Here is a 14,580-nt window from a genome sequence, read left to right on the forward strand (position 1 = left end):
ACTGTTGAGCGTGAAAAACCCAGCAGTGTTGCGGTTCTTGACACAAACCGGTGCACCTGGCACCTACTACCATACCCCGTTCAAAGGCACTTACATCTTTTGTTTTGCCCATTCACCCTCTGAATACGTACACAATCCATGTCTCAATTGTCTTAAGGCTTAAAAATCCTTCTTTAACCAGTCTCCTACCCTTCATATACACTGATTGAAGTGGATTTAACAAGTGATATCAATAAGGGATCATAGCTTTCACCTGGATTCACCTGGTCAGTCTATGTCATGGAAAGATCAGGTGTTCATAATGTTTTGTACACTCAGTGTATCTATACAGTTGAGGTCCGAAATTATTGACACCCTTGTAAAGATAAGGAAAAATAACTGTATAAAATAAATAACTCAAATACTGAGCTGTATTGTATGCTAAATCTTTTGGGGAAATTATATTATTTGATACTAATACAATTGCTCAGAGAAAGAGATTTAATTTAACAAACATTATTGACACCCTATTTTCAAGAACTTTTAATACCTCACCTTGCGAGAATAATGAACCTGTTGGAGAACACATTGGGAGGGATCTTGGACCATACAGAATACTGAGTAAAGTTCATGATGCCGTTGACCTTAACAAGGGCCCCAGGACCAGTGGAAGCAATATAGCCCCATCACATCAAAGTTCCACCACCATATTTTACAGAAGGTATGGGGTTCTTTTCTGCGTGGCCAAACAGCTCTATTTTCACGTAATCCAACAAATGGAGTTTGCTAAACGGCATTTGCACTTGGATTGGAACCGGTGCTTTGGTCAGATTACATAAAAAGAGAGCTCTTTGGTGTCGAAATGAGAATCAGTATTTTAATTATTGCTTTCTAAACAAATTGTTCATTTTTAAACAAAATATCTTTCTCTGAGCAATTGTATTAGTGTAAAATAATATATTTTCCCAATTTTTTTGCGCATACAATATAGCTCAGTATTTGAATAATTAATGTTATACAGTAATATTTGCTAATCTTTATCAAGGGTGTCAATAAAATGTTTTAATTGGTCGTCCCGATGGACAGGACTGAGGACAGTGTAAATTTGGCCGAGTCGTCATGGAAACCAGCTGTTTCATCTGTCCTCCATGCTCACACATCAGTCCACTCAGCCAGTGATGTGTCAGGGCCATTAACAGGAGGATCTGGCACTGCAAACTCATTCAGAAGGTACAACTCTATTGTTACAGTATAAACTGATGGGTTCATTCAGAACTATTGGTTATTGATATAGCCAATAATTTCCAAATAGGCCTAAGTGAATCCATAGTCTGAACTGCTGGTCTCAAACGTTGGCTGAACTTTGCTATAGTGCCATTGAGAAGGGTCAGGGGAAAATAAGGGGATACCACAGCCCGAAGGATTACAGTTGCCTTGCACAGAGGACTCTGTTGAGAACAGGCTCTGGAGTCTGCCAAACTCCAAACACACAGCCCTAATTTACGCAATCGTTTTTTCCTCAGACAGATCAGTTATAAATCACAACTGAACTCCTCTGAGTAGTTTGGCTTGACATGAAACAATGGAGTCAGTTCTTTATAAAAGAGCAGACTAGAGGCGTTTAGGACAGCAGGGAGGCCCTGCTTGACTCAACACTGGCCATGATTTGATGGGGTAAAACCCCCGACACACATGCACACACTGCTGATTATGGCCTACCACTGACAGGGACATAAGAGATGTACACAATTTAATAAATAGTGAGCTCAAGCAGATAACTGCAACCAGCAACAGGATTGTTACAAACATCAGTTTCATAAAAGTCACAATTGTTGTTCAAAACCCATTCTGATCAATTGCCTGAGTTCTAGTATTATGTTGAATAGGGTGCACAACATGCAGCTACGGCAGTGTAGCAGTGTATGATAACTAGTGAACAGCAGCTCACTGTGCATCTCTGTTCTGCCTTCTTAATTACCCTGAGAGGGATGGAGTGCTGGCCAACTGGTGGACTCATCACCAACTGTGGTTCAAAGAAATCTCTACATCTCTAGAAATGATACCTCTCAAACAGTGGAGAGAAGGCAAAGCCGTAGAGAGGGAAAGAGAGAGGGAGAAAGAAGAGAGAGAGAGAGAGAGAGAGAGAGAGAGAGAGAGAGAGAGAGAGAGAGAGAGAGAGAGAGAGAGAGAGAGAGAGAGAGAGAGAGAGAGAGAGAGAGAGAGAGAGAGAGAGAGAGAGAGAAGAGAGAGAGAGAAGAGAAGAGGAAAGAGAAGAGAAAAGAGAGAGAGCTCTCCTCATATAACAGGCCTATTACATGGCAGTCATGTTTGAGGGCTTTCCTGGAAATGCCTTTGAGGGATCCAATCATCCATGTAATTGTGGACAGGAAATGAGGCAGCCAGCCCCTCCTTGAAGCGAAACAGGACCCCATGAACCCTGTGTTAGAGTTAGTGGTGTAGGTGTCACCATCTGCAAGGCTTCCATCACATAGCTTTCACCTATCCTTATGTCAGGGACGTATAGTAATTTGGTGCACAACATGCACCATTTCACACATGTACAAGTGTGTATTAATAAGCATGTGTGAATTGGAAATGTTTTTTTTTGCATATCCCAAATCCCCCTGAGACACCGTCGGAGGGTGGGATCACAGCCAGGGTCTGCCATTATCAACGATGACCATGGTGCAATTAGGGTTAAGTGCCTTGCTCAAAGGCGCATCAGCAGATTTTTCTGCTCAGGGTTTCAAACTAGTAACCTTTCAGTTACTGATCCAACGCTCTAACCGCTAGGCCATCTGCCACCCCATAGGCCTAAGCTACTTCAAGGGAGGAAGGAAGAATACATTCCTGAACTATTCCAGGATTGTGGATTGGGCTGGAATGATGACCACTGTCTGATACACATCCCATTCCTTCAGTTTCCAAATAATTGATTATACAGTATTCATAGGTAGTGAACAGGAGTTTTTCCCTGACCATGGGAACAGACCAGGTAAAACTCCAGACCGAGTTAAATGGATTTTAAAAAAGTGCTACCACACTTATGAATTGCACAACGTACAGTAGTTCCTGCCTTCATTGTAAACTACTACCTGAAAGCATCAGGGCTATTACAGTGTTGTTGCTGTTATTTGCTATTGGAATTGGAGCCACATGCTGCTAATCAGTTTGGTCCAGGTTTAATGGATGTCACATGAGCTGACTCCCTCCTGTGTCTGTCTGTCTGTGTGTGTGTGTGTGTGTGTGTGTGCGTGTGTTTGGCCAGAGCTTTAGTCCTATGCTGACTAATTCACATACATACATACACACACACACACTCACCAACACTCCCTTCTATAAATAGAAACGTTTCCAGAGTCTTTGGGCTGTTTTGGAAATGCTTGTGTGATGACGGCATGTCACAGGGGACATATTTCATCCTTAATTGGGGACTTGAGGCTTTTTCTCCAGCAAAAAGGAGGGAAAAACGTCTATTTCCTCCTCAGAGTGAATTGACCAGTGTTTAGCCACAATGCTGTTCCTCTAGAGAATCAGTTCCCAAGGGAAAGAGAGAGAGCCCCAAGTGCATATTTCTGTGTGACTGAATGAAGGGGGAAAGTGTGTGTGTGTGTGTGTGTGTGTGTGTGTGTGTGTGTGTGTGTGTGTGAGGGGGGGGGGGGGGGATCAGAGAATATCGACTGCCCCCTCTCGTTGAAACCATTAATTTCAAGGCCGACCGCGGTACTGCAGGCATTGTTTTCAGAAAACAGGATCCCCCATTATACTGAATGGGAATGGCAATCTTAGTGGTCAATCTTAGTGTAAATAAAACTTTTTTTTTTAAGACAATCATGTTACCAACAATGGTTTTGATTACACAAGGTGTATTTCCTTGAACCGATTAACAAACTTCCTTGGCTTCAAATGTGCTATTGAGTCTTCGTGAGAGAACAGCGCCGGAGAAGATGGCTGCCGTTTTACAGCCCTCTAACCAATTGTACTATTATGTGTGTTTTTCCGCGTTATTTGTAATTTATTTTGTACATAATGTTTCTGCCATCGTCTCTTATAACCAAAAAGAGCTTCTGGATATCAGGACAGCGATTACTCACCTCGTATTGGACGAAGATTTTTTCTTCAACGAGGCGGCCGCGAAGGATATCATACAGACACCCGACAAGGCCCAAATCCCCGTCATTCGCGTGAGGAAGAGACGGAGATATCGTGGACGTAGATCGGGGTGCCTTGTAAGGATCCGACGGCGAGCGAGTAAACTGCCTCTTCCATCAATCCTATTAGCCAACGTTCAATCATTTGAAAATAAAGTGGATGACTTAAGGTTACGGTTATCCTACCAACGGGACATTAAAAACTGTAATATCTTATGTTTCACCGAGTCGTGGCTGAACGACGACAATGATAACATTCAGCTAGCAGGCTATACGCTACATCGACAGGACAGAACGGCTGACTACGGTAAGACAAGGGGTGGTGGTCTGTGTATATTTGTAAACAACAGCTGGTGCACAAAATCAAATACTAAGGAAGTCTCGAGGTTTTGCTCGCCTGAGGTAGAGTATCTTATGATAAGCTGTAGACCACACTATTTACCAAGAGAGTTTTCATCTATATTTTTCATAGCTGTCTATTTACCACCACAAACCAATGCTGGCATTAAGATTGCACTGAATGAGTTGTACAAGGCCATTAATCAACAGGAAAACGCTCATCCAGATGCAGCGCTCCTAGTGGCCGGGGACTTTAATGCAGGGAAACTTAAATCCGCTCTACCTAATTTCTACCAGCATGTTAAATGTGCAACCAGAGGAAAAAAAACTCTAGACCACCTTTACTCCACACACAGAGACGCATACAAAGCTCTCCCTCGCCCTCCATTTGGCAAATCTGACCATAACTCTATCCTCCTGATTCCTGCTTATAAGCAAAAACTAAAGCAGGAAGCACCAGTGACTCGGTTAATAAAAAAGTGGTCAGATGACGCAGATGCTAAGCTACAGGACTGTTTTGCTAGCACAGACTGGAACATGTTCCGGGATTCTTCAGACAGCATTGAGGAATACACCACATCAGTCACTGGCTTCATCAATAAGTGCATCGATGATGTCGTCCCCACAGTGACCGTACGTACATACCCCAACCAGAAGCCATGGATTACAGGAAACATCCGCACTGAGCTAAAGGGTAGAGCTGCCGCTTTCAAGGAACGGGACTCTAACCCGGACGCTTATAAGAAATCCCGCTATGACCTCCGACGAACCATCAAACAGGCAAAGAGTCAATACAGGACTAAGATTGAATCGTACTACACTGGCTCTGACGCTCGTCGGATGTGGCAGGGCTTGAAAACTATTACAGACTACAAAGGGAAGCACAGCTGCGAGCTGCCCAGTGACACAAGCCTACCAGACGAGCTAAACCACTTCTATGCTCGCTTCGAGGCAAGCAACACTGAAGCATGCATGAGAGCACCAGCTGTTCCGGATGACTATGTGATCACGCTCTCCGTAGCCGATGTGAGTAAGACTTTTAAGCAGGTCAACATTCACAAGGCCGCAGGGCCAGAAGGATTACCAGGACGTGTACTCCGAGCATGTGCTGACCAACTGGCAAGTGTCTTCACTGACATTTTCAACATGTCCCTGACTGAGTCTGTAATACCAACATGTTTCAAGCAGACCACCATAGTCCCCGTGCCCAAGGACTCTAAGATAACCTGCCTAAATGACTACCGACCCGTAGCACTGACGTCTGTAGCCATGAAGTGCTTTGAAAGGCTGGTCATGGCTCACATCAACAGCATTATCCCAGAAACCCTAGACCCACTCCAATTTGCATACCACCCCAACAGATCCACAGATGATGCAATCTCTATTGCACTCCACACTGCCCTTTCCCACCTGGACAAGAGGAACACCTACGTGAGAATGCTATTCATTGACTACAGCTCAGCATTCAACACCATAGTGCCCTCTAAGCTCATCACTAAGCTAAGGATCCTGGGACTAAACACCTCCCTCTGCAACTGGATCCTGGACTTCCTGACGGGCCGCCCCCAGGTGGTAAGGGTAGGTAACAACACATCTGCCACACTGATCCTCAACACGGGGGCCCCTCAGGGGTGCGTGCTCAGTCCCCTCCTGTACTCTCTGTTCACCCATGACTGCATGGCCAGGCACGACTCCAACACCATCATTAAGTTTGCCGACGACACAACAGTGGTAGGCCTGATCACCGACAACGATGAGACAGCCTACAGGGAGGAGGTCAGAGATCTGGCCGTGTGGTGCCAGGACAACAACCTCTCCCTCAACGTGACCAAGACAAAGGAGATGATTGTGGACTACAGGAAAAAAAAGAGGACTGAGCACGCCCCCATTCTCATCGACGGGGCTGTAGTGGAACAGGTTGAGAGCTTCAAGTTCCTTGGTGTCCACATCACCAACGAACTATCATGGTCCAAACACACCAAGACAGTCGTGAAGAGGGCACGACAAAGCCTATTCCCCCTCAGGAGACTGAAAAGATTTGGCATGGGTCCTCAGATCCTCAAAAAATTCTACAGCTGCACCATCGAGAGCATCCTGACTGGTTGCATCACCGCCTGGTATGGCAACTGCTTGGCCTCCGACCGCAAGGCACTACAGAGGGTAGTGCGTACGGCCCAGTACATCACTGGGGCCAAGCTTCCTGCCATCCAGGACCTCTATACCAGGCGGTGTCAGAGGAAGGCCCTCAAAATTGTCAAAGACTCCAGCCACCCTAGTCATAGACTGTTCTCTCTGCTACCGCACGGCAAGCGGTACCGGAGTGCCAAGTCTAGGTCCAAAAGACTTCTCAACAGCTTCTACCCCCAAGCCATAAGACTCCTGAACAGCTAATCATGGCTACCCGGACTATTTGCACTGCAAACTATTTTCACCCATCCTTTTTACGCTGCTGCTACTCTGCTAATTATTTATGCATAGTCACTTTAACTCTACCCACATGTACATATTACCTCAACTACCTCAACTAGCCGGTGCCCCCGCACATTGACTCTGCAACGGTACCCCCCTGTATATATAGCCTCCCTACTGTCACTTTATTTTACTTCTGCTCTTTTTTTTCTCAACACTTTTTTTGTTGTTGTTTTATTTGTACTATTATTATTTTTTTTGTTTAAAATAAATGCACTGTTGGTTAAGGGCTGTAAGTAAGCATTTCACTGTAATGTCTGCACCTGTTGTATTCGGCGCATGTGACCAATAACATTTGATTTGATTTGATTTGAATGCTGTCACGTGATTGATGGCTTTTTCCATTCATATACAGTCATTGGTGTAGATGAGTGCGTGTCAAACAGGTGTGTGTTTGTGTGTGTCCCTTGTTTTATGGGGTCAAAAAATTGCATAAACACAGTGAATATAATCTAGCCCTACCTGTTCGGGTAACTTGGTTAAACTTCCACCCGGGGTAAAATGCCCCCTGCCTGTGCTTCTCACAGAAAACACTTAATGTCACCATTTTCCCCCTAACACTTTCCCTGGTTGCCACTACTTTTGCTCAAATAAAAATGTAATCTGTCTCATCACAATTTAAGTCACTCCCAAAAAATGTTTAAGTAGGGTGGCGTTTTACCCCAAGTTACTCTACAATTGACCTGTGTTACATTTAGCCCCACTCTCCCCTATGCACTCACAGCACATGGCTAAGGTGCATAAAGATGGAGGAATTCAGATATGACATCTTCGTTTGAGCACTAGCCACAGACTTTTTAAACTACGGCGTGCGACACGGTTCAATGTACCTATAAATCAGATCAATCTACTTTTTAGAATTTGCCGCCGTCTTTGAGATTGGGATCATGTATACTGTGCTAATGCCAATACAAAAAAATAGTAATGGAGAGCACTGTACAATACGGTGAACTTAGCAAAGGAGCCGTTTGTGGTAAGTACATGGGGGCCGCCATCTTTATGCACACGCTTCACCATGCTGCTGCTAAATACTCTGGGTTTAAAGTGGTGTAGTTCGAGCATTTAGAAGTTGAGAAATAAATAAAGTAGGAATGGAAAGCTGGGATCCCCCCCTTTTTAACAAAGGCACTGTATATGTAAGCGTATGCGTATGTGAACACATGTATATGTGTTTGAGAGAGCCTACAAGTGTGTGTGTGTGTGTTTGTGTGTGTGTGTGTGTGTGCCTCGGCCAGTGTTCCTGAGGGGAAAGCATTTCGGTGCACCTATAGAACACCCTATATGGATTACACCTCAATGCATCTGTCCCATGTACCAGAAATAGAGAGGGAAAAGAGAGTGATAGAGCATACCGCTACACATGTGGATGTGATTGCAGACCTATGATGATGTCATCCTTCAGTCAGGTTATCAGGCCCCAGGCACGGGGGCTAGCACAAACATGTGGCTCCACACAACACACACACACACATACACACACACACACACACACACACACACACCAGTCTCTGTACTGTACACTAATGTGAGTGTTGCCAAGTAACTTGTTAGAACTGAGATTGAGTGTGAGGTCCCTCTTCTCTCTTTCGATCTCTCTCTGAGTACACTCTCTTCCTCTGTCCTTCCCATCAGCCTCTCTGGCATGGCTGCAACATGACCTCATCTGGAATAGGCTTAAATCCAGTACACACACACACACACATACACACGAGCACGCATGCACACACACACATATGCATGCATGCACACACTAAGATATGTTTGCACACAGAGTAGCAAACATGACAAACAAATTGTTCATGATGCTTACATGTACATGTACATGTACACGCACTCACACACGGTAGAGGCTGTACATCACAGAGCCCCTTATAAGGTACTGTTGATGATGTAATGGGCTCTAGGGCTGTACTGTCTGGCTGGGGGTGTGTGGAGAACACTTCTCATAATGTTGGTTTTCTGCCTGGAATGTCCACATTACTGGGAACTACGGGAAGGAGAGGTGGGAGAGCGGAGAGGGAATAGGATTTGATCTGAGACTTTACGGACATACAGATCAGGTAGGAACTAACCCAAATGAACTCAGAACATGCTACAGTATAGTCCCTTTGAGTAAAACATATTTTTTTTGGGTGGGGGGGGGGGGACAAAAGAAAAAGGGACATATGTGATCATGTCTCAATGTAATCAAGGTATACAATTATTGTTATTTTCAAATACTCTTATTGGGCTTAGTTGTGGTCAATTTACAGTGTACAAATTATTATAATTATGTTCCGGCCCCCCGACCATCCGCTCCGACAAAAATCGGCCCGTGGTTGAATCTAGTTGCCTTACCCTATAATACAGGGATGGATTTAGGTTTGTTGTTCTTATTAGCCTACACATAACTTAGAGTTATGATACAAAATAATGATAACGTGCTAAATTATGCTTACAGTATTTGGCTTCACTTTCCTACAAACACTCAACTTAACATTCCGCCCATACATTGATTTGGATAACTTACCTCAACAACTTATCAGATAAGTCTAGAAAAACGAAATACACCCAACAGTTAGCCTAACATCTAAAAGCAATTCTCAGTCTAAAGAGAAGGTAGCCTATTACACGAATAATAATAAGGCAGCTAAACCATTATAAAATATTCCTCTTAATTGCTATTGCTCTAAATTATAGGCTACATTAGCCTAAATATTCACACACAAACACAAAATGTTGAATATGGTCACTATCACAAATCACATTTACGGGTAGAGAGATGAGCTAATCCCAAACTCCATTTAGATTTCCCAGCTGCGCTCCCGGCATTGATTTTCCAGCATTCTGAACCATGTGGATTATAAATCAGTTGGGAATTTTCAGTGAGAAGATTTAAAATGTATCAAGTGAAATAGAAATATAACAACACGGAATTCTCAGTTTGTCAATGAAGAAATACTGTAAACGTGTACAATGTAGGCTAAACTTTGTGATCTGTTTGTCTAGCTGCTGTAGATTTCTGTAGTTAGGCTGTATTTTGGGCCTGTATGTGTATGTGTGTGTGTGTGTGTGTGTACACGTGTGTACACGTGTGTGTGTGTGCATGAGAGAAAATCCCCATTGAGTACTGACAGTCATCCAGCTCATTAGCATTTCGGTATTGTAGTAAAACGTAAGACATGCCAAGAAAATGCTCATAAAAACAACCCCATAAATATTTACAGAGAAAATAAACTACTAAATTGCATTGCAAATTAATAAAAAGTAATAAAGCTCCATGCAAGAGCTTACATCATTGAGGGTTTCTGAAGTTTTCTGTAATTCCGCACGCTAGCCCTGCCCTATACTAACCCAGGCGTCCGTCACTGTAAATATGTTCTTGCCTTAATGGGAAAAAATGTGTTACAACACAAAACAATGAATATCAAATAAATGTCAAAATAATGTGAACAAACATTAGCTATGTGTTTGCTAACGTCAGTATGTGTGTTTGTTTTTGTGTGTGTATTTATGTATGTGTATATGTATAATGTTTGTGTGTATTCAAACACATGTTTATGTTGGTGTGTATGGTGAAATTAATTAACCAACTGCTCCTTGCCAAGGCACCGTCTGTGATGCCTGTCAAAACATCCTCGCAAACGTCAGCAGGACAGGGATGTGGAGACTGGAGGGAAATGAGAAGGGCAACACACACACACACACACGGGTCGGGTGAAGGAACAGAGATTGTTCCTAGAGAGAGCACAGAGGGCCAGGGAACAGGGAGGAAATGATGTCTCCGTCATGGACATGGTACATTTCCTGTCTGAACATTCGCTCACCAGCTCAGCAGTGTACTGTAGTAGACAGAGGAAAGGGAGTGTGGGGGAACTTCCACACACTGGATAACATTGCAATCAGATGAAAGACAAATACAGGCAGCTATTTCATGTCTGCATTTGATTGAAGTTAAAGGCTCGTAAACCTTGAACAGAAGTCAAGTTGTAGACTTTTAAATATGTTACATCACTAAGTTAAACCACACCTTTCTCTTTGAATCACATCCTTTTGTTTGTCTCCCTCTTCTACAGGCTGAAATTACTGCTCATCCAGGAGAAAGCCTACCGGGAAAGAAAGGAGGAGGAGAGCAAGAGAGAGGTCTCTGCTTTAAAGGAAGAGCTGACTAAACTCAAGTCTTTTGCATTGTTGGTTGTTGATGAGCAGCAGCACCTGACGAATCAGCTTTCACAGCAGAGCAAACGCGTCCAGAAACTGACAGAAATCGCTGACCACGCCCAACAGGAGCTAAACTCCACCCATTCCAGGACAAAAGAGGAGGAGCTTAAAGCACTTCGTCTGGAGGCGGAGCTACACAAACAAGCTTCCCACTTCCGCCTCAACCAGGAAGCCATGATGGCCAAACTGGCCAATGAGGACACCCAGAACCGACAGCTGCGTCAACGGTTGGCTGCCCTCAGTCGAAAGCTGGACGAGCTGGAGGGGACCAGGGGCGCCTTCCAGAGGGCCGAGGACGAACTGCAGGAGCTTAGGGACAGGCTCGGCCACGGGAGAGAAGGGTGCGCAACAACCCCTGGCTTGCTCTCAGAGGTGGAACAGCTGAGGAGGAGGGTGGTGGAGATGGAAGGAAAGGACGAGGAGCTGATCCGAATGGGGGACCAATGCCGGGACCTGGACCGCAAACTTGGGAGGGAGACCAGCCAGAGCCGCAGCCTGAAGGCCGAGGTGGACAAGCTGAACGGCCGGATCAGCGAGCTGGACAGACTGGAGGAGGCTCTGGCGAAAGGCAGGCAGGAGTGCAGCGCTCTGAAGGGCAGCCTGGAGAAGGAGAGGGCCAGCACCAAGCAGCTGTCTGGAGAGCTGGATACCCTCAGGGTGCGGGTAAGGGAACTGGAAGCCATCGAGGTCCAGCTGGAAAGATCTGAGGGGGCGTTGAGACAGGACTTTGCCAAGCTGAGAACACTCACAGTGGTACTGGTTGAAGAGAGGAAGAACATGGCTGAGCGACTCAGGCAGACAGAGGAGAAACTCCAGGAGAAGAAGGATGGGAAACTCCAGGCTGAGAGTGACAGCGTGTCAACAGCCACAGAGAAACCCATCGAGGAGAGCCGCAAGGCACTGAGGTCTAAAGCAGAGCTGGAGGACAGGATTCAGAGTGTGGTGAAAGAGCGGGACGCGCTGCGAGTGAGGCTGAGGGCAGAGGAGGATAGAGGTGGGGATCTGCAAAGCAAAGTTAGCGCCATGAAAAAAAGGATTCTGATACTGGAGGTCAAAAAGGGGGAGTTATGTAAAGAAGTGAAGTGCCCCCTGCTGGACAACACTAACCACGGCTACCAACAGGAAGACAACAAAGTCAAAGAACTCACCCAGGAGGTAGATAGACTGAGGCGGAGACTCACGCAGAAGGGAGTGATGGAGGGAGAGCTGATGAAGGCAGAGGAGGACTTTGAGTCCTTGGAGAGGAGGTGCTCCAAGGAGCAGGAGAGAGCAAGGGCTCTGGGAGAGGAGCTGGAGGAGTCCCGGAGGGAGCTCTCCAAGTACCAGCTGGCAGAGAAGAAGGAGAACAACCAGGAGCACCTCCTCCTCAGGCGACTCCAGGAGGAGCAGGTCAAGTCTGTCCTCCTCAAAAGGGAGGTGGAGGCTCTCAAGGAGAAGGTCCAGAGGCTGATGGGGACAGAGGAGTCAATCTGTCGGGTGCAGATGGACAGCTCCACCCTGCAGAAGAGGCTGACCCAGCAGGAGGTCAGGAACAGGGAGCTGGCCAGGGAGATGGAGGGACTGACCCATGAGCTTGAGAGGTACCGCCGATTCAGCAAGAGCCTCCGGCCCGGCATGACTGGCCGATGCTTCTCAGACCTCCACCTGTCTACCAAAGAGGTGCAGACGGAGCCCGCAGACACCCTGCCACCTGACTACAGGAGCTTGAGTCCGCTGGCGCTCAGCGGTAAACTGTATGAGGAGATTGATGTAGAGGACCCAAATCAAAATGAGGATCGTGTCATCAACAAGTGCAACTCATCTCCGCTGAACAACATTGAAAGCTTGACCCACCAAAACAATCATGTGAGGCGATTCAGCATACCTTCACCCAACGGAAACGACAATCACCATCCCATTAAGGGCAAAGTGTTGAACGGTAACTTTTTCCAGAAAGGAGATGTGATGCTTGCACACACCCCAGGGAAGCCCTTACACATCAAGGTAACGCCAGACCATGGGCTCAACATGGCCATGCTGGAGATTAGTAGCCCCACCTCTGACAATGCCTTATCCTATACCAGCACCGCCGTCATCCCCACCAGCGGAGCCCCACCAAAACAGAGAATCACCATCATCCCAAATGCTGCCATCTCCCCAGTGGCCAGAACAAAGAGCCCAGACAGAGCCCTCTCCCCTCTCACCATGACACCCGTCTCAGTCATGTCCCCAGATTCCTCCAGGTCAGTGTCACCTGACCACACTGGCTCTCCCATCCAGATGCTAACAGTCAGCTCTGGATCGCTTGAATCCGCTAAGGTCATAGGTCAAGCCGTGTTCCGGGTGAGCCCAGAGAGGCAGAACGGCTGGCAGCTACAGAGGTCCAACAGCACTGGTCCCAGCGTCATCACCACAGAGGACAACAAGATCCACATCCACCTTGGGAGCCCCTACATCCAGTCTATTAATGGTATAACCCAGAGCCAGTCTGGTGGCCCATGCCACACCCCCGGGTGGGAGCCAAGGACACCAGTACTGACCAATGGCTGCCACGTCAAAGGCAACAGCAAGATTACCAGTAGCATCACCATAGCCCCTGCCAACACCCCCGTCTCACGACCCTCACACATTACAGTAAGTGGCCCTTATGATTGAAACGCCCACCCCCATCCAGCCCCTAGTGACCTAGATTATTTTACCCAATCCTGAGTCCCTTTCACCACAAAACCAACAGAGAATCAGCTCAAACCAGCCTATGTCTGAACGGCCACATCTTAATAATAACAAGTGTGTGATTCCATCAGTGTGTGCATGAAAAAGCACTTATCAAACACATATCTAATCCTGTCTGGACTTGGTCTGCACTCACTGTATATGCTCACCTAAATGCATTTGACTACTATTTACATATATAGCCTTTCATACTTTACTATAATGTGTGCGTTACATTTTTAAGCATTAAAAACAATTTGGTTTATTTTGTTGTTCCCGTGTTGTCCATTTACTAAAGGGTATAAATTCCTGATGAATATTTTGACTATCATTCTAAAATAGCATGTGTTTTATATTAACCTAGCTTACTTACATGTTTTTTGATTGGGCTATATTTTCTCTGTTGGTCTAATCTCATTCACTGTAAAAGAAAAACAATCTAACTTTTAACTGGTTGAAAATAGCTGGAAGTTCGATATTTTTTAAATGCACTAATTTTTTATACTTACTGAGACCTTAACACAGATGATTTGACCATGAACTGGAGGTTTATAATAGAGATTAATGGGACAGACAAGAAGCAGCAAATTCCAACATGTGTGTACTTGGATCAGTGAGATTCACAGGCTGATATCACCATTCCATCTCTACCACACCATAACCTCAGCATGAGCATATGCCTGTACTCTCTGTAGGCCTGTGTGTGTATGTGTGTGTGTGTGTGTGGGTGGGTCCCCACAAGGATAGTGAA

At 45.6% G+C, this 14,580-nt stretch overlaps 1 protein-coding gene across 1 annotated transcript in view; it reads left to right on the forward strand.

Moving 5' to 3' along the window:
* LOC311128729 (filamin A-interacting protein 1-like) overlaps nucleotides 1-14,087 on the forward strand; it is a gene marked incomplete at its 5' end in the record, with an annotated part of 28,128 nt that extends 14,041 nt beyond the window's left edge. Inside the window, one exon of the mRNA XM_084160974.1 lies at nucleotides 10,994-14,087. Coding sequence (XP_084017100.1) covers nucleotides 10,994-13,772 — 2,779 coding nt within the window. The 3' untranslated portion in view covers nucleotides 13,773-14,087. The remainder of the gene's footprint in view (nucleotides 1-10,993) is intronic.
* Between the last annotated feature and the right edge of the window lie 493 nt (nucleotides 14,088-14,580).

The sequence above is a fragment of the Coregonus lavaretus genome, assembly GCF_964263955.1.
Source record: "Coregonus lavaretus genome assembly, chromosome: 5".
Classification (NCBI taxonomy): domain Eukaryota; kingdom Metazoa; phylum Chordata; class Actinopteri; order Salmoniformes; family Salmonidae; genus Coregonus; species Coregonus lavaretus.